Here is a 25,428-nt window from a genome sequence, read left to right as displayed (position 1 = left end):
AAACACACTCTTCCAACAACACAATAGAAGACTCTACACATGGACATCACCAGATGGTCAATACTGAAATCAGACTGATTATATTCTTTGCAGCCAACGATGGAGAAGCTCTATACAGTTAGCAGAAACAACACCGGGAGCTGACTGTGACTCAGATCATGAACTCCTTACTGCCAAATTCAGACTTAAATTGAAGAAAGTGGGGAAGACCACTAGACCATTCAGGTATGACCTAAATCAAATCTCTTACAATTATACACTGGAAGAGACAAACAGATTCAAGGGATTAGATCTGATAGGCAGTGCGTGAAGACCTATGGATGGCAGTTCATGACATTGTACAGGTGACAGGGATCAAGACCATCCCCAAGGAAAAATGCAAAAAGGCAAAATGGTTGTCTGAGGAGGCCTTACAGATAGCTGTGAAAAAAAGAGAAGTGAAAGGCAATGGAGAAAAGGAAAGATATACCCATTTGAATGCAGAGTTCCAAAGAATAGCAAGGAGAGATAAGAAAGCCTTCCTCAGTGATCAATGCAAAAAAAAGAGCAAAACAATAGAATGGAAAAGACTAGAGATTTCTTGAAGAAAATCAGAGATACCAAGGCAACATTTTATGGAAAGATGGGCTCAATAAAGGACAGAAATGGTATGGACCTAACAGAAGCAGAAGATATTAAGAAAAGGTGGCAAGAATACACAGAAGAACTGTACAAAAAAGATATTCACAACCCAGATAATCACGATGGTGTGATCACTCACCTAGAGCCAGACATTCTGGAAGGCAAAGTCAAGTGTGCTTTGGGAATCATCATAATGAACAAAGCTAGTGGAGATGATGGAATTCCAGTTGAGCTATTACAAGTCTTAGAAGATGATGCTGTGAAAGTGCTGCACTCAGTATGCCAGCACATTTGGAAAACTCAGCAGTGGCCACAGGACTGGAAAAGGGCAGTTTTTATTCCAATCCCAAAGAAAGGCAATGCCAAAGAATGCTCAAACTACAGCACAATTGCACTTATCTCACACGCTAGTAAAGAAATGCTGAAAATTCTCCAAGCTAAGCTTCAATGGTACGTGAACTGTGAACTTCCAGATGTTCAAGCTAGATTTAGAAAAGGCAGAGGAACCAGAGATCAAATTGCCAACATCCGATGGATCATCAAAAAAGCAAGAGAGTTCCAGAAAAACATCTACTTCTGCTTTGTTGACTATACAAAGCCTTTAAATGTGTGGATCACAACAAACTGTGGAAAATTACCAGACCACCTGACCTGCCTCTTGAGAAATCTGTATGCAGATCAGAAAGCAACAGTTAGAACTGGACATAACAGACTGGTTCCAAACAGGGAAATGAGTACGTCAAGACTGTATATTGTCAGCCTGCTTATTTTAACTTATATGCAGAGTACATCATGAGAAACACTGGGCTGGAGGAAGCTCAAGCTGGAATCAAGATTGCCAGGAGAAATATCAATAACCTCAGATATGCAGATGACACCTCCCTTATGGCAGAAAGTAAAGAGGAACTAAAAAGCCTCTTGATGAAAGTGAAAGAGGAGAGTGAAAAAGTTGGCTTAAAACTCAACACTCAGAAAACTAAGATCATGGCATCTGGTCCCATCACTTCATGGCAAATAGATGGGGAAACAATTAAAACAGTGTCAGACTTTATTTTTGGGGGCTCCAAAATCACTGCAGATGGTGACTGCAGCCATGAAATAAAAAGACGCTTGTTCTTTGGAAGAAAAGTTATGACCAAGCTAGACAGCATATTCAAAAGCAGAGACATTACTTTGCCAACAAAGGTCCATCTAGTCAAGGCTATGGTTTTTCCAGTAGTCATGTAAGGATGTGAGAGTTGGACTACAAAGAAGGCTGAGCACCAAAGAATTGATGCTTTTGAACTGTGGTGTTGGAGAAGACTCTTGAGAGTCCCTTGGCCTGCAAGGAGATCCAACCAGTCCATCCTAAAAGAGATCAGTCCTGAATATTCATTGGAAGGACTGATGCTCAATCTGAAACTCCAATACTTTGGCTACCTGATGCAAAGAGCTGACTCACTGCAAAAGACCTGATGTTGGGAAGACTGAAGGTGAGAGGAGAATGGGACGACAGAGGATGAGACGGTTGGACATGAGATTGAGTAAACTCTGGGAGTTGGTGATTGACAGGAGGCCTGGTGTGCTTCAGTGCATGGGGTCGCAAAGAGTTGGACACGACTGGGCGACTGAACTGATCGACTGACTGAGTTCTTTATCCAAACAAACCACTGCTTCCTTAGACCTTCCCTCAAACCACCAAAACAAAGACCAAATTCTGCTACTGCCTCTTTCAAACACATTTTTATTTAGAGCAGTTATGGTCGGCCATGGTATATGTTCTCCCTGAATACAAGTACTAAACCCATGCTGCCCAATTACAAGAGTATTCCTGGAGGTCTTTGGCTGGAGGGCAGGACAGTTAGAAAATGAAATACAGAAACTCTCAAGTGCAAATTGTATAATAATACTAAGGTATACATCTATGCCTCTCTAGTCACTGGGTGAGAATAACATGAAATGTTTACCACCTCTATTTACTTAGGAAATAGCTTCAGGTAGTAAACATGGTTTTCAGTGAGCAAATGACATAAATCCAGCCACCTTCTCTTCATTTTGGTTGAGTCAAAGTGTGTTTTATAAACTAAAAATCCAAATTCTTCTGTGTGACCTAATCACCATTCTGTACAAGGTAGTGTTTTCTATAGGATGTCTCCTAGACCACAAGTACCATTTTTAAAAGATGACATTATTCTACACTGATGAATCAAATGAAATTAGGAAGATTTCTTATTACTTGTAAAATTCCATATCTTACATGATTCACTGAAAAAGTATATTAATATCCATAAAATAAGAAGTATAAGTATCAACATATACAAAAAATTTCAGAAAGAAGTTTAAAACTGGATGAATTATTCACCTCATAAACATATTTTCTAAAAATTGCCATCACATTTACATAAAGAAAACTGTTACTCACGCTTCATTAAGGGGTACAAAAATAAAATCCTTCTCAAAAATGTCTACATGCCGGGTCCATGTTTTTACTCTTCCATGTCGCTTCTGCTGTATTCTGTAAGACAAGAGGAGAACTATCAAGCTTCTGAAATGTTTCCAGTGTTGTCAGCCTATATGCAGCAATTTATACATTACAGTGATTAAGATGTCAACAGATCAAACAGCTGTGTAAGAGGATTTAACAAGATGTGAAAAGAAAGCAAAATATCTGAGATGGAGCTGGGAAGATGTGAAACTGACCATCACTGAATCTGGAAGAAAGAGATTCTTTAATTCCTACCATTTCTTACTAGGGTGCTTATTGTTGCAGAACTGGTTTTAGCAAAAATATTGAGTGTGTATCAGACTGTGACCCATAAGAACTAAGGTGAAGAGAGCAGGAAAAGTGAGCACTGTTTTACAGTAGGTAAAACAGGACAAATTATCAGGACTGGTCAAAACCAACCACTACCATCAACTCTGGGCTTCCCTGATAGCTCCGCTGGTAAAGAATTCACCTGCAATGCAGGAGACCTGGGTTTGATCCCTGGATTGGGAAGATCCCCTGGAGAAGGGAAAGACTACCCACTCCAGTATTCTGGCCTGGAGAATTCCATGGAGTGTATAGTCCATGGGGTTGCAAAGAGTAGGACACTACTGAGTGACTTTCACTTTCTTTCTTTCACCATAAACTCTAAGATACAAAATTAGATATCACTGAAACAGTGGAAAACTTATTTATATTGTACACAACAGCCATTGATTCAAGACATTTAATAGCACTGATAACAACAACGGACTCTCGTGTGTATCTTGTAACCAATTACCAGCAAGTATTAGAGCTGGATGCACTCGCTATATGGAAAGGCATTATAAATAACTCAGGGCTCATATGTAGAATACTGTTTCCTTGTCTGAGAATTATTATCCAAAGAACTTATTAATATTACAGATTCACAGGTTCCACTGTTAAAGATACTACAGATGCAACATGTAGGGTAAAACAGAGCAATTGGTATTTAATAACTTTCAAGATTTAATAAGATTCAAGTAATTTTCCTTTTTTAAACTTTCAGATATATTTGGAAAATATTGATCGACATATTAGACCTAAAACCTTTACGAATCCCAGGTATTCTTTGGGTTTTAAATATTATAAGCTATATAAATTTTGCTAATTGAGACTAGAAGGAAAAAAAGTTGCTTTAATATAAATAAGTGATTTTTTTCCTAAGTTAAACTTAAGTGACTTACTATGCTATGCTAAGTCACTTCAGTCATGTACGACTCTGTGCGACCCCATAGACGGCAGCCCACCAGGCTCCCCCGTCCCTGGGATTCTCCAGGCAAGAACACTGGAGTGGGTTGCCATTTTCTTCTCCAATGCATGAAAGTGAAAAGTGAAAGTGAAGTCGCTCAGTCGTGTCCGACTCTTAGCGACCCCGTGGACTGCAGCTTACCAATATCTATTAAATATTTTCAAAAAGCTTGACTTACGATAGATTAGTTGTTTCATGAAGATTTCTCCTCTCCCTTTGATTAAGGCGTTTATAGAAAAAAGAACTGAATATATGAATTCGGTCAGCTTCTTCTTTCTTCAATTTTTCAAGCACCAAATACCTGTTTTATACGAAGCAATTCCAAACAGAATGAATTTAAGTTTGTGTACTAAAAACAGAGTGATCAAATACCTATTCACCACCAATCTCCATTCCTTTAAACTGAAAGACTTTATAAACAAAATTTCACATTCTAGACAAAGATTACTATCAGATTATTTCTAAGTAATAAAACATGATATTTAAGAGTAAAACTAGAACTTGAAAGATCTAATCTTTTTAAACAAGGGCACATTTATGAACATTCACATAAACTTTATCAAAGCCAACAGAAATGCTAGAAATGCTCATCAATCAATGAATGGAAAATGTGGTATACCCATACAATGGAAAATTACACAGCAATAAAAAGAAATGAAGTTGATGCATGTAGTTTGATAAAAAGAACCTTGAAAATGTTATGCTAAGTGAAAGAAGCTAGCCACAGAAAAGCACATATTGTATGATTCCATGTATATGAAATGTTCAGAATATGCAAATCCATAGACATAGTGAGGAGACTGGTGGTTGCCAGAGCTGCGAGTAAGGTTCGAGGGAAATGGGGAGTCACTCCTAATGGGTACCGAATTCTGTGAGGGATGAAAATGTTCTAGTATTAATTATGGTGGTGGCTTCAAAATTGAACACACTAAAAACCACTGGAATTATACAGTTGAAATGTGTGATCTGTATGGTATATGCACTATATCTTAATAAAGCTATCTTTATGTATTATTTTGTTTTAAACACTTTAAATAAACCATGGATGACCTAGCCATAGACTACTTTTTATAAAAACAGAAATGAAACAGAAAGAACCTGTACAGTGGTGAGGCTGTAACAATGACTAGTCTTTAAAGTGATCTTATATCAGTTCTAATTTTTCCTTGCTTTAGTTGTTTTTTTCCTGAAGGTAGGTCTATATTAAAACAAATAGATATGGTCCTTTAAATTACAAAGATAAATTATGATACATTAAATTTAATTGTTTACGTCTTAAACTCCCTCAAAGGAGCTATGCAAAGTCAAGCTTATGGCCACATTCATCTTATTAAAATGAGGCTCATAAGAAAACCTTGTGAAATCTTGCACAGAAAAAGGAAGTACCCACAGGGCACACCTTTGAGGCCTGTCACTTTAATCATAATATTCAATAATTCTAAAGCTCAAAAAGGACATAACTTACAGATTTCTTGCTTTAGGGCAACTCAGTGTGCCCCCACAAAGGATATAAGACAGTGAATCAGCTCATGACACAGTTTAAATCAACTGCTGAATTCTACATCTTATATTCAAAACAGAGCATGTAGTGAATTAGACTTGAACTTACAGACTGTAACCATAATGGGTGAACCATGCTGCTTTACCAAAAAAAATGACAATGGCTCTTTTGTAAACTGAACTGAATGAACAATGGGATTTGGTGACTTAAGAAAACAGACTATACTTCATATACAAACAGACCCATGCTTTATTTTTGTAAATGTACGAAATTAATTTAAAGATGAAAGGATTTTCATACAGAAAACTTAAGAAAGATCTACAGACGTATTAGAAATAAGTTTTATCAAGATGGCTGGCTATAAGATCAGAAAATATTTTTACTGAAATACTCAAAAATATGAGTATCAGTCATGTCCAAATTGCATAAATTTAGTGGCAGGCTCCTCAAGCTTGGCACCACTGACATTTTAAGCCAGATAATTCTTTATTGCTGGGATTGTCCTGTGCAGTGCAGTGTGTTTAGCGTTATCTCTGGCCTCTACCCACTAGATGCTATTAGATTGTATCCTTTCCTTTTGTGAGAACCAAAAATGCCCACAGACATTGTCAAACAACCCCTGGGGCCAAAGCTGCCTCCAGTTGAGATTAACTGATTCAGTGCGATCACAATCAAAATCGCAAAAGAATTTTAAAAACTGTATTTGATAGGCTGATACTAAAATTTATCTGAAAGAATTAAAAAGGTCAAGCATATGCAAAACATTTGTGAAGAATATTGCCTTTTTAGATAACAAGAATAAAGAAATAGTAATCATGGCAGTGTGGTACTGATGCAGGGATAGGTACACGGCCGATGGAGCAGACTACAGAGTCCTGAAAACAAATCTGTGCCACTGTTATCTTAGTATATGACAGAGGCAGGATTTCACATTGGTAGGGAGAGAATGAACTGTTTCACAAATAATACCAGGGCAATTATTTGTCCACACTGAAAAACATGAAATTAAGTCTCTATCTGATACCATGCATAAAAACAAATCCTATAGGAATTAAGGACATAAAAGTGAAAAAACAAAACTTCAAAAAGCCTTTTAAAGTAACTAGTTCTGTCTCTCTAATCTGATATACATCCTTAAGTATTAACATTTCTGTGACTATATATAGTTCTGGGTTTTTCATGTACATGTATGAGAATTATTAATTTTAACTTGAATAGCTGTTTCTTATTCTGGAATTAAAGGTAAATCCAAGTTTATCACACACACACAAAAAAAACAGGAATTTCTTTCACTTTGAAATTTTTCTTTCCATGTATAAATCATTTAAATATCGAAAGTCATGCACCTGTTATAAGGTGGACAATCTAATAATTATGAAATTTATATTACAGGATGAAGTTAAAATATCTTTCCCTCTGTATTTTATTAACATTCTCTAGATACAATGCCCTTCTACCTCTTATAAGTATGGCAAACTGTTTAAAGGTTTGCTTCTAACTTGTAGAGTTAGAAATGGAAAAGAATGAGCAGCTCTGGTGGCAACTGAATTACTTATTTCAATAGTGAAATTTGAAAAAGTTTCCTCTTTGTAACTCACTTCTAAAAATCATGAGACAAATATAAACGCAGATTTTTTAAAAATCACGCATTTTGTTAGATTATTTGGAATAGTAATTTGCATGAGAAAAGGCAGAACTTGTAGATAATGTAAGTTCATTGTAAAAAATTTGCTTTAAAGTTTAACTATATGCTGTCAAGAGGCCTACTGAAAATAATTTCAAAAAAATAACTATAAAATCTCTACTCTAAAAAGTATAGATTAGTATGAAATACAATAAACTAAAATGTAAACAAAATATAGGAACTTATTTTGTAGATACATCTATATGCTTTCAGAAAGAATTTTTTTAAACATAAAGACTTAAATAGGTTAAAAGTAAAAGGATGAAGAAACATACATCATGCAAACATGAACCAAAAAAAAGCTGGAGTTGCTATATTAATTTTGAACAAAGTAGGATTAAAAACAAGGAGATTATCAAGAATAAAAAGGAATATTATATAATGACAAGGGGCTTGATTCTCCAAGAAGACATTAACATGCATGTACCTAACAGAAGAGCTTCGCAATACATTAAGGAGAAAGAGACAAGTCAGTAATTATGGCTGGAGATCAATGACTTTCTCAGGAGCTGAGAGAACAAGCAGGTATAAAATCACTAAGGACAAAGATGACATGAATGGTGCTGTCAAACTTGACCTAGCTGACATTCATACAACACTTTATCCAATAATGGCAGCACTGTCCTACACAATTGCTTAAGATTTTGCAGCTGCTTGGTTTCTTAAGGTAGTATACATAAAGACATAACGTCTCTTGAAAAATTATGGAAAAAATGCACAACAGTTTACAATCTTAACCATTTTTAAGTGTACAATTCAATAATGTTAAGTATATTCATACTGTGTGAAACAGATCTCCAAAACTTTATTTTGCAAAACGAAAACTCTATATCCATTAAACAGTAACTCCCTTTTCCCTTGCTCTGCAGCCCTGGGTCATCAGTTCTTTGCTTTTCTATGAATTTGACTACTTCAGTTCCTCATGTAAGTGGATTCATACAGTGTTTGTCTTTATGTGACGGTCTCATTTCACACTGTATAATGCGTTCAGGTTCATCCATGCTGAAGCATGCGAAGGATTTCCTTCCTTTTAAGGGTGAATAATACTCCATTATATATATCACATTTTGTTTATAACCTCATCCATCAATGAACATATGTGTTACTTCCACATTTTAGCTATTATGAATAGTGCTACTATGAACATGGGTATGCAAACATCTCTAAAATAGCTCTACCTTCAATTCTTTTGTATATCCAGAAGTAGGGCTGCTGGATCAAATGGCAGTTCTATTTTTAATTTCTTGAGGAACCACAACACTGTCTTCTGCAGAGGCTGTTCCATCTTATACTCCAACCAGCTGTGTACCAGGGCTAGAACTTGTTCACATTCTCTTGTATACTTGTTATTTTGGGGGATTTTTTTTTTTTTTTAATAAAGCAGCCATCCTACTTAATGGGTGTGAGGTGAGATCTCACTGTGGTTTTGACGTTCATTTCTCTGATGATTAATAACACTGAAGATCTTTCCATATGATTTGTTGGGTATTTTTATGAAATAATATCCTTTAATTTAGTTATCAAGAACTTTGAACTTGTCCTTGAATATGTGTGAGGTTTCAAAAGAATCTACATATGCAAAGTTAGGCATTTAAAATCTAGGACAGTTTCTCTTGCCAGCAAATCTTTATTTTAAAATTCTTACCTCTCAAATACCTTCAGAATCTATTGTCTCCTTACTCGCTCTCTCTTAAAATCTACTCTGCAGGGTTTGTCCTTATAGCCCTTTTTCTCATTCTGTATCCCTCACTGTGCAATTTCATCCATTCTCCCAATTAAACTACTATCTGTAAAGCCTTCTATCTCTATGTGTCTCTAGGTCAGAACTCAACTGACCTCTATAATCATATATACAATTGTTTACTGACACGGTCCCTTTTGTCATATCACAGTTCGGTGAGTGGCAACATCATTTGGACATCTTACTAGTAAGAAAACTAGGAGTTATTTGACACCTATTTATTTATCTTCTTAATATGCAGTTGATCAGTCCAGGACTTCTGCTAAACAACTCTACCTCTTAAAACATTTCATTATTTCTTCTTCACTGCAACTGAAATGCCTTAACTAGGCTTCTTATATCACCTTAATTGAATTTGCTTAAATCGTCTCTCATCTAGACATTCACAATAAACCTGCTTGTCAAAATGACCTTAAGGAAACAATTACACGTCACTTTTCTGATCAAAATCTTTCATTGTGAATAATAATGCTGTCTTTTCCCCAAGTGTGGGCTGCAATCATAGGCTATAAAAATCAATCCAGGGGCTTTTAACAACCAGTTTAAAAATATATATATTATACATTTGAATAAACAAAATATATTGGAGAGCACTAGACACACCGATGGTTTTGTTTCATACCCACATTCATCTTACATCACAAAGCAGTAAACACATACAGTTTATACATACATAAACACACTACACATACATGTTATGTATGTGTATTCCAGATCATGATGTAGGCCCTTCAAGGAAAGCTTCTTGATTCTTCATTTCTCAACCCCCAAAGAGAATGATGCTTTCTTTTCTGCTATATTTGTACCATGTTAATGCTTCTGTCAATACTTTAATCCCATATTTGTATTCCCTATAAAATCATAAACTTCTAACACAGCGTGTGTGTGTGCTCAATCATTCAGTCATCTCTGACTCTTTGAGACTACAGCCCACCAGGCTCCTTGGTCCATGGACTCTTCCAGGCAAGAATACTGGAGTGGGTTGCCATTTCCTTCTTCAGGGGATCTTGCTGACTCAGGGATAGTACCCGGGTCTCCCGCACTCAGGCAGATTCTTTACCATCTGAGCCATCAAGGAAGCCCCAAACACTCTAACAGTAACAATGTAATAAGCTACTATCTATGATCACTTTGCATGTGCTATTTTTTATAGCACCTGAAATGTGCATCTCAAGTACATTCTCATGATTCTTTTAGATATTATTCCCATTTAAAAAATTCATTTATTTTGAGGATAATTACAATATTGTGATGGTTTTTGCCACACATCAACATGAATTTGCCATAGGTATACATGTTTCCCCCACATCCTGAACCTCCCTCGCACAGTCCTCCCCACCCTATCCCTCTAGGTTGTCACAGAGCACCAGCTTTGGGTGCCCTGCTTCATGCATGGACATCAAACATGCTGGACATTTTTACACAGGGTAATGTATATATTTTAATGCTATTCTCTCAAATCATCCCACCCTCTCCTTTTTCCACTGAGTCCAAACGTCTGTTCTTTACATCTGTGTCTCCTTTGCCGCCCTGCATGTAGAATCATCCATTGGTACCATCTTTCTAAGTTCCATATATATGCATTAATATACAATATTCATCTTTCTGCCCTGCAGATAGATTCATCAGACTGCATATATATGCATTAAATATACAGTATTTGTTTTCCTCCTTCTGACTTACTTCACTCTGTATAATAGGTTCTAGGTTCATCCACTTCTTTAGAACTGACTCAAATGCATTCCTTCTTATAGCTGAGTAATATTCCATGGTGTATATGTACCACAACTTCTTTATCCATTCATCTGCTGATGGACATCTAGGTTGCTTCTGTGTTCTAGCTAATGTAAATAGTGCTGCAATGAACACTGGGTCTGACAATGAAAGCACAGTGTCTCTTTCAATTCTGGTTTCTTCAGGGTATATGCCCAGCACTGGGACCACTGGGCCATATGGCGGTTCTATACCCAGTTTTTTAAGGAATCTCCACCTTCTTCTCTATAGTGGCTGTTCCAGTTTGCAATCCCACAAACAGTGTAAGAGGGTTCCCTTTCTCCATACCATCTCCAGCACTACCATTCAACATAGTTTTGGAAGTCCTAGCCACAGCAATTAGGTAAGAAATAGAAATACAAGGAATCCAGATTGGAAAAGGAGAAGTAACACCCTCACTGCAGATGACATGATCCTTTACATAGAAAAGCCTAAAGATGCCATCAGAAATTACTAAAGCTAATCAATGAATACAGTAAAGTCACAGGATATAAAATTAATACACAGAAATCCCTTGCATTCCCATTATTCTCATTTTTAAAATGAAGAAATACATACAGAGACATTACTTTCGAAATGTCACACAGTAAGTGGCATTGATGGAATTCAAAATACAACTCTGACTCTAGAAAACAAACATATACATTATGATGTGTTAAAAATTTGCTGAAAGGCTAGGAGAAAATTAACTTACTTCAAATAAAAGTCTATAATAACATCATTTAAAAATTCTCCTTCACTTAGACAATGCAGGTCCTCATTAGTAACGGAGATGCCTCCCTTAGCTGGAGGTGGTGGATATACTATCAATCTGTAACAAAATTTTAAAATATAAGCAAACAAAACAAAAATAGGTCTGTATAACACTGAAATGTAATAAAACAGAAGAAATTTAAGTGTTGCAAATGTAAAGGAATTCTCTCACTTTTCTACAGGACCCATGAAGATGGTATGGCTCTCTCCAGTTTCTTCCTCATCATCAAAAAACTGGAATTCTTGTTTGTTTTTAAGTTGTATTTTAGATTCAAGGGCCACCTGGTAAGGAAAATTAAATTACCAGTTCACAAAATCAATTTGAAAAAATTTCAACAGAAAGATAAAGGCAAGAATGCTTTTCAATTAAAAAGGATTAAAAATAAGAAACAGGCAAAACTAGAGTCCACTTTCTTTTTATCTGTAGCTTCTAGAACAATGATACTTCCAATTTTTGTAACTGGTTTTCTGGTATCTTGTCTAAGATCTCTACCATCCATATTAAATTAGATTATGTTAGTAAAATCCAAAGAACAGATAGTGGATTTTTTCTTCTACAAGTGGAGGCCTACCTAAGTTCAGTGCCTAGGAAATCCATGGAATATGGGAGCAGAGGCTCAGGGAACACAGTCCATTGAGCTTCAGTTCTCCAGAATCAAGGAGTCCTTAAAGAAAGAGCCTTCCATTGAAATCTGAGTCCATCACAGCTGCCTTATGGCTCCAACTGCTCTTTTCTTCCTCTGGAATTATTTCCTGTAGCCAATTCTGCAAAAGAAGGGGAATGGTTCCCCTTCCTCCTCCTGTTCTTTTCTTCCACCCACTAACTGTGTGGATAGTTCTTTTCTGGTGAAGTCTTGCTCAACTTCACCAATATTATGCCTTGGATAGCCCTATTTCCAAATTTGTAGGCAGGCTGCAACATTTAAGTATTTCTAATAAATTGTCAGCAAACTCCAGTTGCTGTGGTAGGAGACAAATTTCGAGTATTTAAGTTATATTTTTATTGAATAACTTATATTGTATGTTATAATAGTATTGTGGCCTTTGATTCAGGTGGCTTCAGAATTACCTACTACATGATCAATTATTCTAGAATCAGTTATTCTAGAACTGGTGAGAGTCAGAATCAAACGGTTTATGTGCTTCCTTTCCAAGTTTTCAACCATGTATGCACATGTTACACATAAAAGTATAATACATCAGGGACCAAAATGCCTTTATTTGTATTGAAGCCAATGTCACCAATAGGAATCACTAGCAAAATGTAAGAACTAGAATACCAGTCACTTTGAATGTAGCACTGCATATATATGTATGCTGAGGGCGGGGAGCGGGCGGGGCGGTGAGGGGAAGAAAAAGGGACAAGAGAAAAAGAAAAGGAGACAAAAAGTAAAGACAAGAATGGAATGTGGAAAGAAACTAAAATACTTCCGAGACTTGTACCAAATACTATTTGTGTCACAAATCACCCACCACCATTAAATGTTTTGACACCATGTAGTTTACAAATTACACATAAAAGCAAATAATTCTGAAATGGAAATAAAAAGAGCTAACTCCAAATAAGCAATATGATAATGAAACACATTTCCCTTTAAAGTTACCATTTAAAAAATAATTACATTTTTAATTTTGTTTTCTTTTTGCACACAACTTCCTTTGATGCTCTCTTCATAGGTTCTTGTGCAGGCAACAAGTCTGCTATTGGCTTCATCAAATGGAATTTTCACAAAAAAATTTGACACATTATTCTTTATACCAATGTCAGTAATAATATTTTCAAATAGCATATTTGCCTGAGGATCAAGGCCATTTTGAAAAATTAGAATTATGTATTGTTCTTCCAAATCTGAAAAGAAACCAATATAATTATAAGTCTAAAAGAAAAAAATAAGTAAATAGATACTAAAATAAAAAGTAACTAGCTATTTCAAGAATATCACCAGAAATCCTGGTATAAATGTTCAAAACAGTGTTTGGCATACAGTGGATATATAATAAATACTAAAATAAGGACCAATAATACTGTCACCTAACAATGTCACTTCAGTCAATTAAGAGAAAGGAACCAGAACACATTACCCTAGCAGCAGCTCTAGAATGAATCTATTCATAGATGTAACTAATTTATTTCACCTAATAGGATCCAAGTATATTGAGTTTTAAACATATAATCCATCAATACTGCTGTCAATTGGCAGTAACTCCAGATTTAACTGTAAAAACCAATATTCACTAATGTGTCAACTCTTGCAGCTTTCATAGTTATCTATCACTTACTTATCATTAAGCTGAAGGAGCAATTAGTGAGGAGAAATATTTTACAACTAGTCACACTATGCCACAAATGTTAGGGGGAAGGGAAACAAACAAACTGGAGAACCACATTGATTTATTGTAGAAAATGAAGGCCTGTTACTGAACTTTCAAACTTTCTATTCGGGCTAAGTTTTAAAGATTCCAACTTGATGGCTGATTTACAGTTACAACGTCTATCAGTACATTAAAACAAAACAAAACACCTCATTTTACTCAGATTATACAGTGTTAAATAAAGACTATGTATGTTTTGGGGTTTCAACCCATTTTGAAAACTTTCCAAATGGCTAAACCTGGGCTTTAACTTCAGAACTTCCATTTTCTATGGACTTTTCCTCTTCTATAAAATGAGGGAAGTAATATCTTATAATGTCATTATCAAGATTGTAGGTAAGACGAATATATCTAAGGTATCTATCAATATCAACTCAGTCTGCTAACCAGTGTATTGTACCTTTGCTCTACATAACTTACTTGTTAACTTATTTACTCCTTTACAGTCATTCCAAACTTTATCCTCCATGTTCATCTGCAGTTGCATGCTCAGCTTCTGATAAACTGCCGGCTTAGTCTGAAGAAACACTACTGGTAATTTTCGGACACTACACCATTCACATTTTGTTAGATCAGAGGTATTTAAAGTAATCCCTACAGGATCATTTTCTGGTTCTGGAGAAAAAACAAATGGAAATGGAAAAGGAATCAATTCTTAAGAGGGCAAAATCATGAATGGAGGAAACTGTAGGGAATTACAATTTTAAAGTACATATTTATTATGAAAAACTGAAAGTGAGAGTGTTAGTTGCTCAGTTGTGTCCGACTCCAAAACACCATGGACTGTAGCCTGCCACACTAACCTGTCCAAGGATTTTCCAGGCAAGAATAGTGGAGTGGGTAGCCATTCCCTTCTCCAAGACATCTTCTTGACTCAGGGATAGAACCTGGGTCTCCTGCACTGCAGGCAGATTCTTTACTATCTGAGCCATCAGGGAAGCCCCCAAATATTTATTATATTTTGTACATGGTAACTTTAGTGGGAAAATGAAGAAAAATCTTTGATCTTAAAGAAGTATCTAAATACATTTTTTCCCAGATGCAAAGAGAATTTTAATGAAGAATACTTAAAAACTTAAACATAGCTTCTGTGATGTTATAGTATGAAATTTCCACTCTTAAGGTATAAGGCCCTTTGTTATGATGCATGTAATAACTAATTATCTTAGTGAATTCTAAAAATAACATTTTTTATTCCAGTAAAGTGTTTTACTGTAAACAAAGCTTTAGTGAGCAGTAGGACATACAACAGCTTACCTTCTAGCTGTATCTTGATAAAATCTAAACAAAACTAAAAAATAAGATAAATTAGTAACAATCATAGATTTTGGGGGAAGATTTTGCTACAGAGACCCTAAATGACATGCTTTTGGGACTTAGCCTATAGAAGGCAGAAAAAGCGATCCATGTACTGCATTTGTCCATCTGACCTTTACAATACTGAGAATGATGCCAGCCCCTATTCATTAAAAAAATAGTTGGAAACACAGAATTAAGGACACCCGAGTTAAGAAGCCTTATAAAATAAGTACAGTAATATTGGAAGATTAACAATGCATAGGATACATCAAAAAGAAAAAAAAAATATGACTTAGAAGGCAGATTAAAGAGATTATGTTATAATCTTAAATAGAAAATATACATTTGAATTGGACTGGTGGTAGCAGAATAAGAATGAGACAGGTATGAGAGGTAAGATAAAGGGACTAAAGAAAGTTCTTTGGCTTCTCTGGACACTGAACTAGTTCAAAAGCACAATGCCTCTTGGGCGGCCACCAAAGTCCAATAATCTATTTCTAGGAGTTACTATGTCATAAGACATTTTTCTGCAGACCCCAAAGCTTTTCAATTCTTCTTTCTCTCATAAAGTTCCTCAAAATACTGTTTTCATGCATTGGGCTTGCATGAGAATAAAACGGTAACACACAGGAGTGAATTCCAACTCAGTGAGAATAAACATTTTCCTATAATGATTATGCACTACTTTGAATATTATGTTATAATTAAAAAAATTTTTTTATCGGAATACATATGACCAAGTTTTTACCCACTAATTTTTATGGTGAGTAGCTATTTTTAATTGTCTATATTCCTAAAGCAAGTTGAAATCTTGAAATAATTGCAATGTTCTATTAAATATTTTAACTTATAAATTTTAACATATATTAGTCTTAGCCAAGAAATTCTGAATCTTATAATTGGTAGTAAAGAGCATAGTGTGTACTTACAATTACAGGTTCTATTAATAGTCGGAATAGTGTTCCTACTCGTATACTTCGACAGTTTAAAACTACGGTATCAGAGGAACTTTGGCAGCTTAAAGATACAGGATCAACTAAAGTTTCTTGAGAAATCACTTTGCGACGTTTTAGAGGTGTGGTGATAATAGAATTACCAAACTGAAAAAGGAAAAAATTTTTCACTTAGTAAGTTACTAAAACAAGACTGTAAACTAAGTAGACATAGCAAAGAAGACCCAACAGAAGAAATGTAATTATCAAAACATAAAATTGATTTTACTTCAACAGTGCTACATGAGTATTTATTGATTTTATAACAGTAACAGTAAACTCTTCCTGTTCCATCTTGCTACTTTACCTAGTTATTATGTGAAGCTCCAGTAACAGCCCAGCAGTGAGAAATGGTACTTTAGGAATCAGACAGTTCAAATCAGTTTGAATTGGGTTCAAAACACAGTTTTACTACCTTTCAATGATTTGATCTTGTAAAACTTATATAATAACTTCTAAACTAAAAATTTTGGTTTCCTAAACTAAAATGTTAACAGTATTTACTCAAATGAGCTAATGCATGTAAGTAGCTTAGCATGGTGCTTCATGCATGGTAAAATGCTGGATAAAAGTTATCTAGTAAGAGTGGTAGTAGTTGCTGTATTTGGATTAAATTAGCAGCTCTTTAGAAAACTGATAATTTAGGAAAATGGCTATTTACATTATAAAATGATGGTTCTTTATATATTAAAAACTATTAAATGACTTGATCTGTTAAATTAAGATTTCACAGTCATTCCCAAATGCAAATTAATCATAATATAAAAGTGTCTTTACAAGTATATATTTAAATTAAATGTAATTAAAAGTAAAGATGTCAAAATCCTTATCATTAAAAAAAAAAAGATCTTGATTAAAACGAATATTTTCCCAGGTTATTAACAGATATCTATTAGAGAGGTTTAAAACTTTAGCTTTAGAATTATTTCTTCAAATGAGATTTTACTTAGCTCAATAGTTAAGTTAGGTAATTTCCAGCAATCTAACACTTAAAAATATATTTTAATTTCTTTTTTTGTACCTTACTTAAAAAAAAAAAAAAAAACACCTCTTATTTATACCCTTTACTCATTTTTCTATAGTTGCTTCTATTTTTTGATTTTTAAGAAATCAAAACTATGTAAAGGACCAACTTATACTGTCACATATTTCACTATTTTTTCCCATTTGCATTACCTATTAAATTCTGTGGATGGTGTTTTGGTTCACTGTATTGTACTTTCCATTGAAACAAATATATTCATCTCTTCATTTATTACTTTGCTTGTGCTGAAATGTTTGGAAAGGCATTTCCTAAGATTACACTAAAACTATCAACCTATATTTTTTCTATTATTATAGTTACTTTTGGTTTTTTCATTTCTTACTGATCCCATCTTAACAATCAAATATGTATGTTTTCATATTTTAATCTACAACTTTCCAAATTCCTGACATATATACATACAACTTTTTAACGTACAAATTTATTTTTTAGGTTCTTTTTACAAAAATAAGAAAATATGCACATAATTTCTGCATCTTGGTATTCTCACTAAACAGTGCCATGTAGAAAATCCTAAGCCACTGATACAGCTCCAATTTTCATTGACAGTGGCTGAGTAATAGTCCATGGTACATATATACTAGAGTTTCTTCAGTAATTTCTATGAAAGTGAAAGTGAAAGTGAAGTCTCTGTCGTGTCCTACTCTTTGCGACCCTGTGGACTCTACCCTACCAGGCTCCTCTCTCCATGGGATTCTCCAGGCAAGAATACTGGAGTGGGTTGCCATTTCCTTCTCCAGGGGATATTCCCAACCCAGGGATCGAACCCAGGTCTCCCACATTGCAGGCAGACGCTTTAACCTCTGAGCCACCAGGGAAGTCCCAATGTAATTTCTGTATCAATCATTAAAATGATTGTTTGCTAATAATTATATTTATATATATAATCAAAGCACTGGAGGTTAAAGAGTCCTTTGAGTCTAGGGAATGAATTACTTGGTCATTCAGTATACATTTTAAATATTTTAGTAGATACTTTTACTCTTTTTCCAAAAGGCCACAACTTACCTTTTTTTCATCAACATATAAGGAAAGTACCCTTTACCTTGGATTTTTGCCAATATATGTGTTAAGTGATTTTGCATCAATTGTGAAAGTTTGTTAAGTATATGGTTATATTTCATTTTCTTTGATATGTACTTTTCCTATAAAAGGTTTATTATCTGAATTTCTCTTCTTTTGGTCTATTCCTATCTTTTTTTAAATTTTCTTTTTCCTTCTTTTAAAAGTTCTTGGTTTATTATAGACATCAGCGTAGTTTACCTGCATTACAAATATTCATTTCTAGACCTACTGTTGATTGACAGAATTTCTTTTGTCATCTAAATATTTTAAAAATTTTACTGTAAAACATAAATTATACTAAAACCATATTATGCTATTAATGAAATATACCCAAGTTAAAATGACCTTACTGTCTACTAGATTATATAAATATATGTTTTACACTTATATTTTGCTTACTAAAGGTTGATGTTGTTTCTTTTTGTTGAATTTTTACACTTTAAGCCTTTAATTAAAATATATTTTTGTGTATGCTTTAATGTTCTTTCAATAATCTTCCCAGTGTTATTTTAAGTTCTACTTAATGAATAATTCATTTTTTCCTATTGATACCACGAAATTATCCTTGCCCCCCAAATATTTACATATCAAAGCAGAAATCTGAATAAATGTTAATAAATGTGAAAAGTACCTGGTCTTTCATTCTTGCTTTTCTTGGCAATATAACTGTATTTAATTCTGAATCTGCTGGAATGCTTCTTAGTTCATGCTCTATTCTACAAGTGTTTTCATTTAGTGCTGCTTCTACTTTTCCCGTGGATGGTGCTGGGGAAGAACATGCTGAATCAGCAGGTTGAGGAGAGATGCTTTCTCTTCTGTTAGTCCTGTCATTGTCATCATCATCATCATCATCATCACTGGACAAAATGACTATAAAGAAAGTGTTAAGTACTTCAGGTATTTCATTCTTGTCAGTTAAAAATGTAAGTACATGACAAAAGTTGGAAATATACCAAATCTGCTTTGGATCTCCTCCTGATCTGAGATTAATAAAAATGAAGATACAATCCATTCTATCTGATGAAAAGTTAAATTTGTAGAGCAATTAGAACTGGCATTTTTTATATAACATACAAATGTAAAATTTATTCTACAATTCATCACAATCACCCACAGAGAAACATAGACAAGTTACAACAAAACTTGTATGTTTATCATTAGGTCTATTTCAGAGTTCCAGAAAGTCTTAGGTATGAAGACAATTTGCATACAAATTATTCATAAAATAGCATGCATTTAAAAAGTCTGTAAGACTGCATGTGATCAAACAATTTTTATCTCACACAAGAAATCACTAATATCATTACTAGTCTTTGGGAGAACTTGAACCAGTGCCTGGAAGTGAAAGTCACTCAGTAGTGTCTGATTCTTTGTGACCCCACGGACTATACAGTTCATGGAATTCTCTAGGCCAAAATATTGGAGTGGGTAGCCTTTCCCTTCTCCAGGGGATCGTCCCAACCCAGGGACCAAACCCAGGTCTCCTGCATTGCAGGTGAATTTTTTACCAGCTGATCCAAAATTATTGGACCAATGCCTAATATGCAATAAATCTTGCTGAGTAAATGAACATGGGTAAGATATTACATGAAGGTAATTTGCTCTTATACCATGTACTTATTACTGAATCTTTTCAAACTCATCTCTATATCAAATTCTGCAGGGCCAGCATACTGCACTTGCAAAATCCTAACTCCTTACTCTGGTTCATACATGTATGTAATTTGGACCCAGGCTACTTTCTCATACTACTTCATTTTTTCCTCTTTCTGTTTCACCAACACCAGCTTGTTTCTCTCTGACTGTAATTCTCCTAACACTTTTGCACTTTTGCCATCAAATAAGTGGTTTAAATACCACTTTTTGATTAACTACCCAATCTAAAGTAAGCACACAGGTACTTGCTTATTCACATTAACTAATTTAAATTTCTGTTGTCTTTTGCTGTGGATGTACATTACTCATTTGTTTCTCCCACTAAAATAAAGTATAAAGAACAAGAATATTGCCTTGTTTACTGCTATATTCCCAGTGTCCAAAATACTATCTGGTAAAGAAAGTCATGTGTTGAAGAATGTAAAAATTTGTAGGAGCAATTCTGTTTTCCCCTATCATACATCATAAACATAAATGCTTAGTTATTATTTCTGAGTCATATAACAAGTCCCAGAGAGGAAGCACCACCAGCATCACACCATTCATCTTTTTAATTCTGCTATCCAATCTCAAATGTTTTTCAGAAGTGATATTTTATTAACAGAAAATGTAACAGGCCAGATTAGAAGGCCCAAGACCCTAGTTTTCAAGTCAGTTTATACACACTTGAAAGTTAGGGTCTTGCCACTTACTAGTCATTTGCCTCAGTTTCTCCTCTGTGATATAGGGGACAACAAAGTCTTAGGAACAAATGATTTAATGTGCCAAAGATTTATTAGCATAGTACCTGACGTATAAAAGCTTTAGAAAAATTCTTATTTTTCTAAATAAAAAAACTGCTTATATTGTTTATCAAGAGCTACACAGAAGCACATATTAAACAGTAAGCCTAGTGTTCAATCTACAGTCATTTTTTTGTGCTTCGGGAACATTAAAACTTCTATATCTGCTCTATCAAAAACTTATTTTAAAGCTTCAATGCCACAACAGATAGACCTGTACTACATAGTTCTTGTTTTATTAAAGTAAATGAGGGTTGTGCTCAATGTCACCGTAATAACAAAGCAAACAGGGAGAGAGTATGCGAAGATGATAATAGTTAAAGAGCTGTTCTTATAACTGCTTTAATTCTCTACAAAATATGGAATATATTCTACATAAGTATATACCTAAAATTCTGCATCAGAGTCTGCTATGAACTAAATTCTGTCCCTTTAAAATCCACATACTGAAGTCCTAATCCCCAACATGGCTGTATGTGGAAATAGGGCCTATAGAGAGATAATAAAGGTTACATGGTCTTAAAGGTGAAGCCTTAATCTGATAGGACTGGTGTCACAGGAAAAAGAGATGCCAGAAATCTCTCTCCCTCTCTGTGCAAGCACAAAAGGAAGGGCATGTAAAGACACAGCAAGAAAGTGGCTGTCTGCAAGCCTGGAAGAGAGGCCTCCACCAGACACCAATCCTGATGGCACCTTAATCTTGGACTTCCAGCATCCAGAACTGTAAGACAATAAATTTAAGCCCACTCAGTCTGTGGTATTCTGTTATGGCAAGCTAAGCAGACTAATACTGGTCTCTGCATTTACATTCCAAACTTGTTCCCATAGAAATCAGGCTATCTTCTTTCTCACCTCATTCTAGGCAGTATTCAAGTTTCTTTATCAAGTAACTTTTCTACCTACCTATCTAAAATTCTATGATCTAAAACTGCAAGCTTCTTCATTGTGACACTTGTCACTATTTCCCAGAACTGCTTCACTTTTCTACCAGCATTTATCACTACTTGAGACACTGTACATTTTATTTACTATGTGACCACCAAAGACAGAACAAAAGCTTCATAATAATAAATCATTTTAATAGGAACACAAATTTAAGAATGATGAAGTATATAAACAAAAGAGACTTTGAAACCAGAAAAATCATTAAAAAAAAAATCTAAACTCCAACAGCCCATATGTATATAACAATGAGAAGCCTTAAGCATAGACTGCCTCATTTATAGAGTAGGGTTGCATTAGTAACTACCTCACAGGATTGTAAAAACCAAACTAAACTGGTTAGTATATAAACTTTTATAAGCAGGACCAATAAGCATGTAATAAATATCTTAAAACAGAAAATATTTTTTCTATATACGTTACTGAGAAATATGGTTTTTAGTTTTTCTGGAGGGGAGGGAAACAAAATTAGGCTTTATGGTTTTAATTCATAGTAAACTGCTTAAGGCACCTCAAAACCACATAGATTCACTTTGTTTTTTTTTTACTTACCAACTCAGTCTTACTAACTTCCAGTTCCCCTCATCCTGGAAATCTCAGCAAGCTGAGTTTCCAGCATAGAAGTCTGGCTCAGAATAATATTCAGTAATTGCATAATAAGTTTTAGAGTTCTATTGATATCTTACATTAAAATTTTACACAACAACCTCACCATTAGGAAATATTCAAATGATATTAACATATTTAATATTCCACTGGTATAACATTAAAATGTGTCATAAAATATTCATATTCAACATAGACATCCTCATAACATAACAGAGTGTTGGCTTGACAGCTATCATACAGAAATTCCTTTACAAATCAAGCTCTTTTGGAAAATAAGCTAATATACTGGTATAGGTTAAGGTTTCTCACATTGAATTAAAACAGGACTTGATATATTTTTGAGGTTGAAAAACTTGATTTTATCCCTTTTATAAGGTGGAGCTTTTCTGTGAGAGAGGAGGTGGATATCATTATGAACTAATTGTGACATATTTCACATATTTCAATGCATAGTAGTTATGGTTCCTTTTGTGGCCCAAGCAGATTCAGTCTTGGTCACTGAGAGGAGCCTTTTCATCTTAGCTATGTGCTTCTGACATACCCTTAGTTGTTTGTGACTGTTTCCACGCTTCCTGATACAACTCAATGACTGAGATTTATCTCCTACATTTGTGTTCCAGACCTAGAGTCAGCCATTTCTCTGAAGAGCTCTGATTCCTTTCAGTGGAAAATGGTATTCAGAAACACAGATATGGGATATGGGAACTAAAGTTGTTTTTATACAAGGTTTGCTTACTGTTTCCAGGCATATTTTATGGGTAAAGCTAAGAGATACTTTCTATTCAATAGAAAATATTGATTAAGTTTCAGTATTATCTCCAATTCAAATTCAAAGTTAGTTATTTTTACTTCTTTGGTTTTACTTTTGTATTCATTTTCTCCAATACTGAACATCTTGGGTTCTGGAGACAGTAATATAATTGCTGGCTTGTTTTATCAATATGTATTTAAAAACAGCAATATTATTATTAATAAAATTACTGAATCCAGTTAGGAATTTCTCTGGAGTTTTATTTAAACATTAAGGATGTACAGCCACAATATTATTTTAATTTAAATTAATTTGAGATAATTCTGTGCGTTCAAGCCACCAACAAGGTATATAAATTCTCCTATCCATCACAAATGGAGAAGGCAATGGCACCCCACTCCAGCACTCTTGCCTGGAAAATCCCATGGACGGAGGAGCCTGGTGGGCTGCAGTCCATGGGGTCGCTAGAGTCGGACACGACTGAGCGACTTCACTTTCACTTTTCACTTTCATGCACTGGAGAAGGCAATGGCAACCCACTCCAGTGTTCTTGCCTGGAGAATCCCAGGGACGGGGGAGCCTAGTGGGCTGCCGTCTATGGGGTTGCACAAAGTCGGACACGACTGAAATGACTTAGCAGCAGCAGCAGCATCCATCACAAATAAAGAGTAGCATACTATAAACTCTGATCTGCACCTTGCTTTAATTCATTTGATAAAACAGCTTAAAAATCATTCTATACAATATTAAGTTAGTTTCCCCCCCTTTCCAGCTACCTACACTGAAGTTTATTTAATCAGTCTATGACTGTTTCCAATCTTATGCTATTTATTACAAAAAGGACTGCATTTCATATACATACACATATGTACATGTGAATAAAGACAGGAAAAGGATTTAGAGGAGGAACAACAGTAGTAAGGGAGTGAATTTTCAGAGTCCTTTCTTTTGTCAAATGCTTTATTAAGCTATGCTAGGCACTTCATGTTATTTTTAAATTTACTCCCTCAATAACACTACCTAGGCAGGAAATATATCCACTTACAGATCAGAGAGATTAAAGTAACTGAGTCAAAGTTAGAAAGTTGGTTCTAACTGGCAGCTGACCTAAGACTAGGGCCAAGATCTATGCTCTTTTTTTCAAAAACTACTTAAAATGGATAGGGTAAGGACAAAGTCTAAGTCAGTTACTATTTTTCAATTACATGGGCAGTTTTAATAATCTACCCAAAAAGCATGTCATGTAACCAATACAAAAAGCCTTTTAAAACTATACTTCAGAAATATGCTCATGCTCACATTAAAAATATATGTGAAAAATATTAGACTCATATAAGCAATACTAAAGAGAGTAAAATACTTACTTGGATCATTTAGGTCTGACAGGCTTGTTTTCCTTTCTTTCAGGTTTGTGATTTTGGCTACTTTTGCCCTAGACAAAATGACTTTCCCATTAGTATGTAAATAATTCTGTCCACTCTCATCACAACTCACAATAATATCAATTGGAATCTTTCCCACACTGTTGCCATAAAACTTCTTGGCTGGTAATATTGTGTTTTGTGACTTCTGTCCTCCAGAATTCTGATGAATTGATGTTCTTAATGATAATCCAGCAGAGTCATTCAAAGTTATAGCTTGTCTGCAATTTCTCTGCAAATCCTTAGAAAAAGGAATACCACAACTTTGGCATTTGGTCTGATTTTCTTTTTCTTTCCCACATTTTGGACAAAATTCACACTGTTTAGAAACCTTAAAATGCAAAAGAAAGAAAAGGAAAAAAAAAAGACTTTGGCATTTTATTTCAACATCATGGAACAACAACAACAATAATCTCAAAATTATTCTCCTATTTCTCATCACCATCGCTATGGCTACCACAAAATCCTGAATGTTACTTGGGATTTAGCATCACAATGCTGGAAGGAATTTTTGAAACCATCTAGTCCAGCAGTCTTCAAATCAGACTATGTATATTCCTCAAGGGCTACATAAAGATTTTCTAAGGCATACAGGGCATAAATAATCTTAAGGTAATCAATATTTAGATGTTCAGGTCACACATATAACCGTTCTAAAAACTGCTCTGATTATGCTTATGTCA

General features: G+C 34.7%; 1 protein-coding gene across 8 annotated transcripts in view; it reads right to left on the bottom strand.

The window, feature by feature from the left end:
• Positions 1–25,428, bottom strand: part of SENP6 (SUMO specific peptidase 6) — a 131,653-nt gene that overhangs the window by 15,543 nt on the left and 90,682 nt on the right. For all 8 annotated transcript variants that reach the window (XM_070376211.1, XM_070376212.1, XM_070376213.1 and 5 more), the window contains 10 exons: positions 24,689–25,076; positions 19,216–19,454; positions 16,412–16,582; positions 15,441–15,474; positions 14,604–14,798; positions 13,433–13,659; positions 11,983–12,092; positions 11,752–11,868; positions 4,537–4,659; positions 3,023–3,115 (listed from right to left, as the gene is read on the bottom strand). In XM_070376211.1, coding sequence (XP_070232312.1) covers positions 3,023–3,115; positions 4,537–4,659; positions 11,752–11,868; positions 11,983–12,092; positions 13,433–13,659; positions 14,604–14,798; positions 15,441–15,474; positions 16,412–16,582; positions 19,216–19,454; positions 24,689–25,076 — 1,697 coding nt within the window. The remainder of the gene's footprint in view (positions 1–3,022; positions 3,116–4,536; positions 4,660–11,751; positions 11,869–11,982; positions 12,093–13,432; positions 13,660–14,603; positions 14,799–15,440; positions 15,475–16,411; positions 16,583–19,215; positions 19,455–24,688; positions 25,077–25,428) is intronic.

The sequence above is a fragment of the Bos mutus genome, chromosome 9 (genome assembly GCF_027580195.1).
Source record: "Bos mutus isolate GX-2022 chromosome 9, NWIPB_WYAK_1.1, whole genome shotgun sequence".
Taxonomy (NCBI): Eukaryota; Metazoa; Chordata; class Mammalia; order Artiodactyla; family Bovidae; genus Bos; species Bos mutus.
This window is presented reverse-complemented; position numbering and strand designations above follow the sequence as displayed.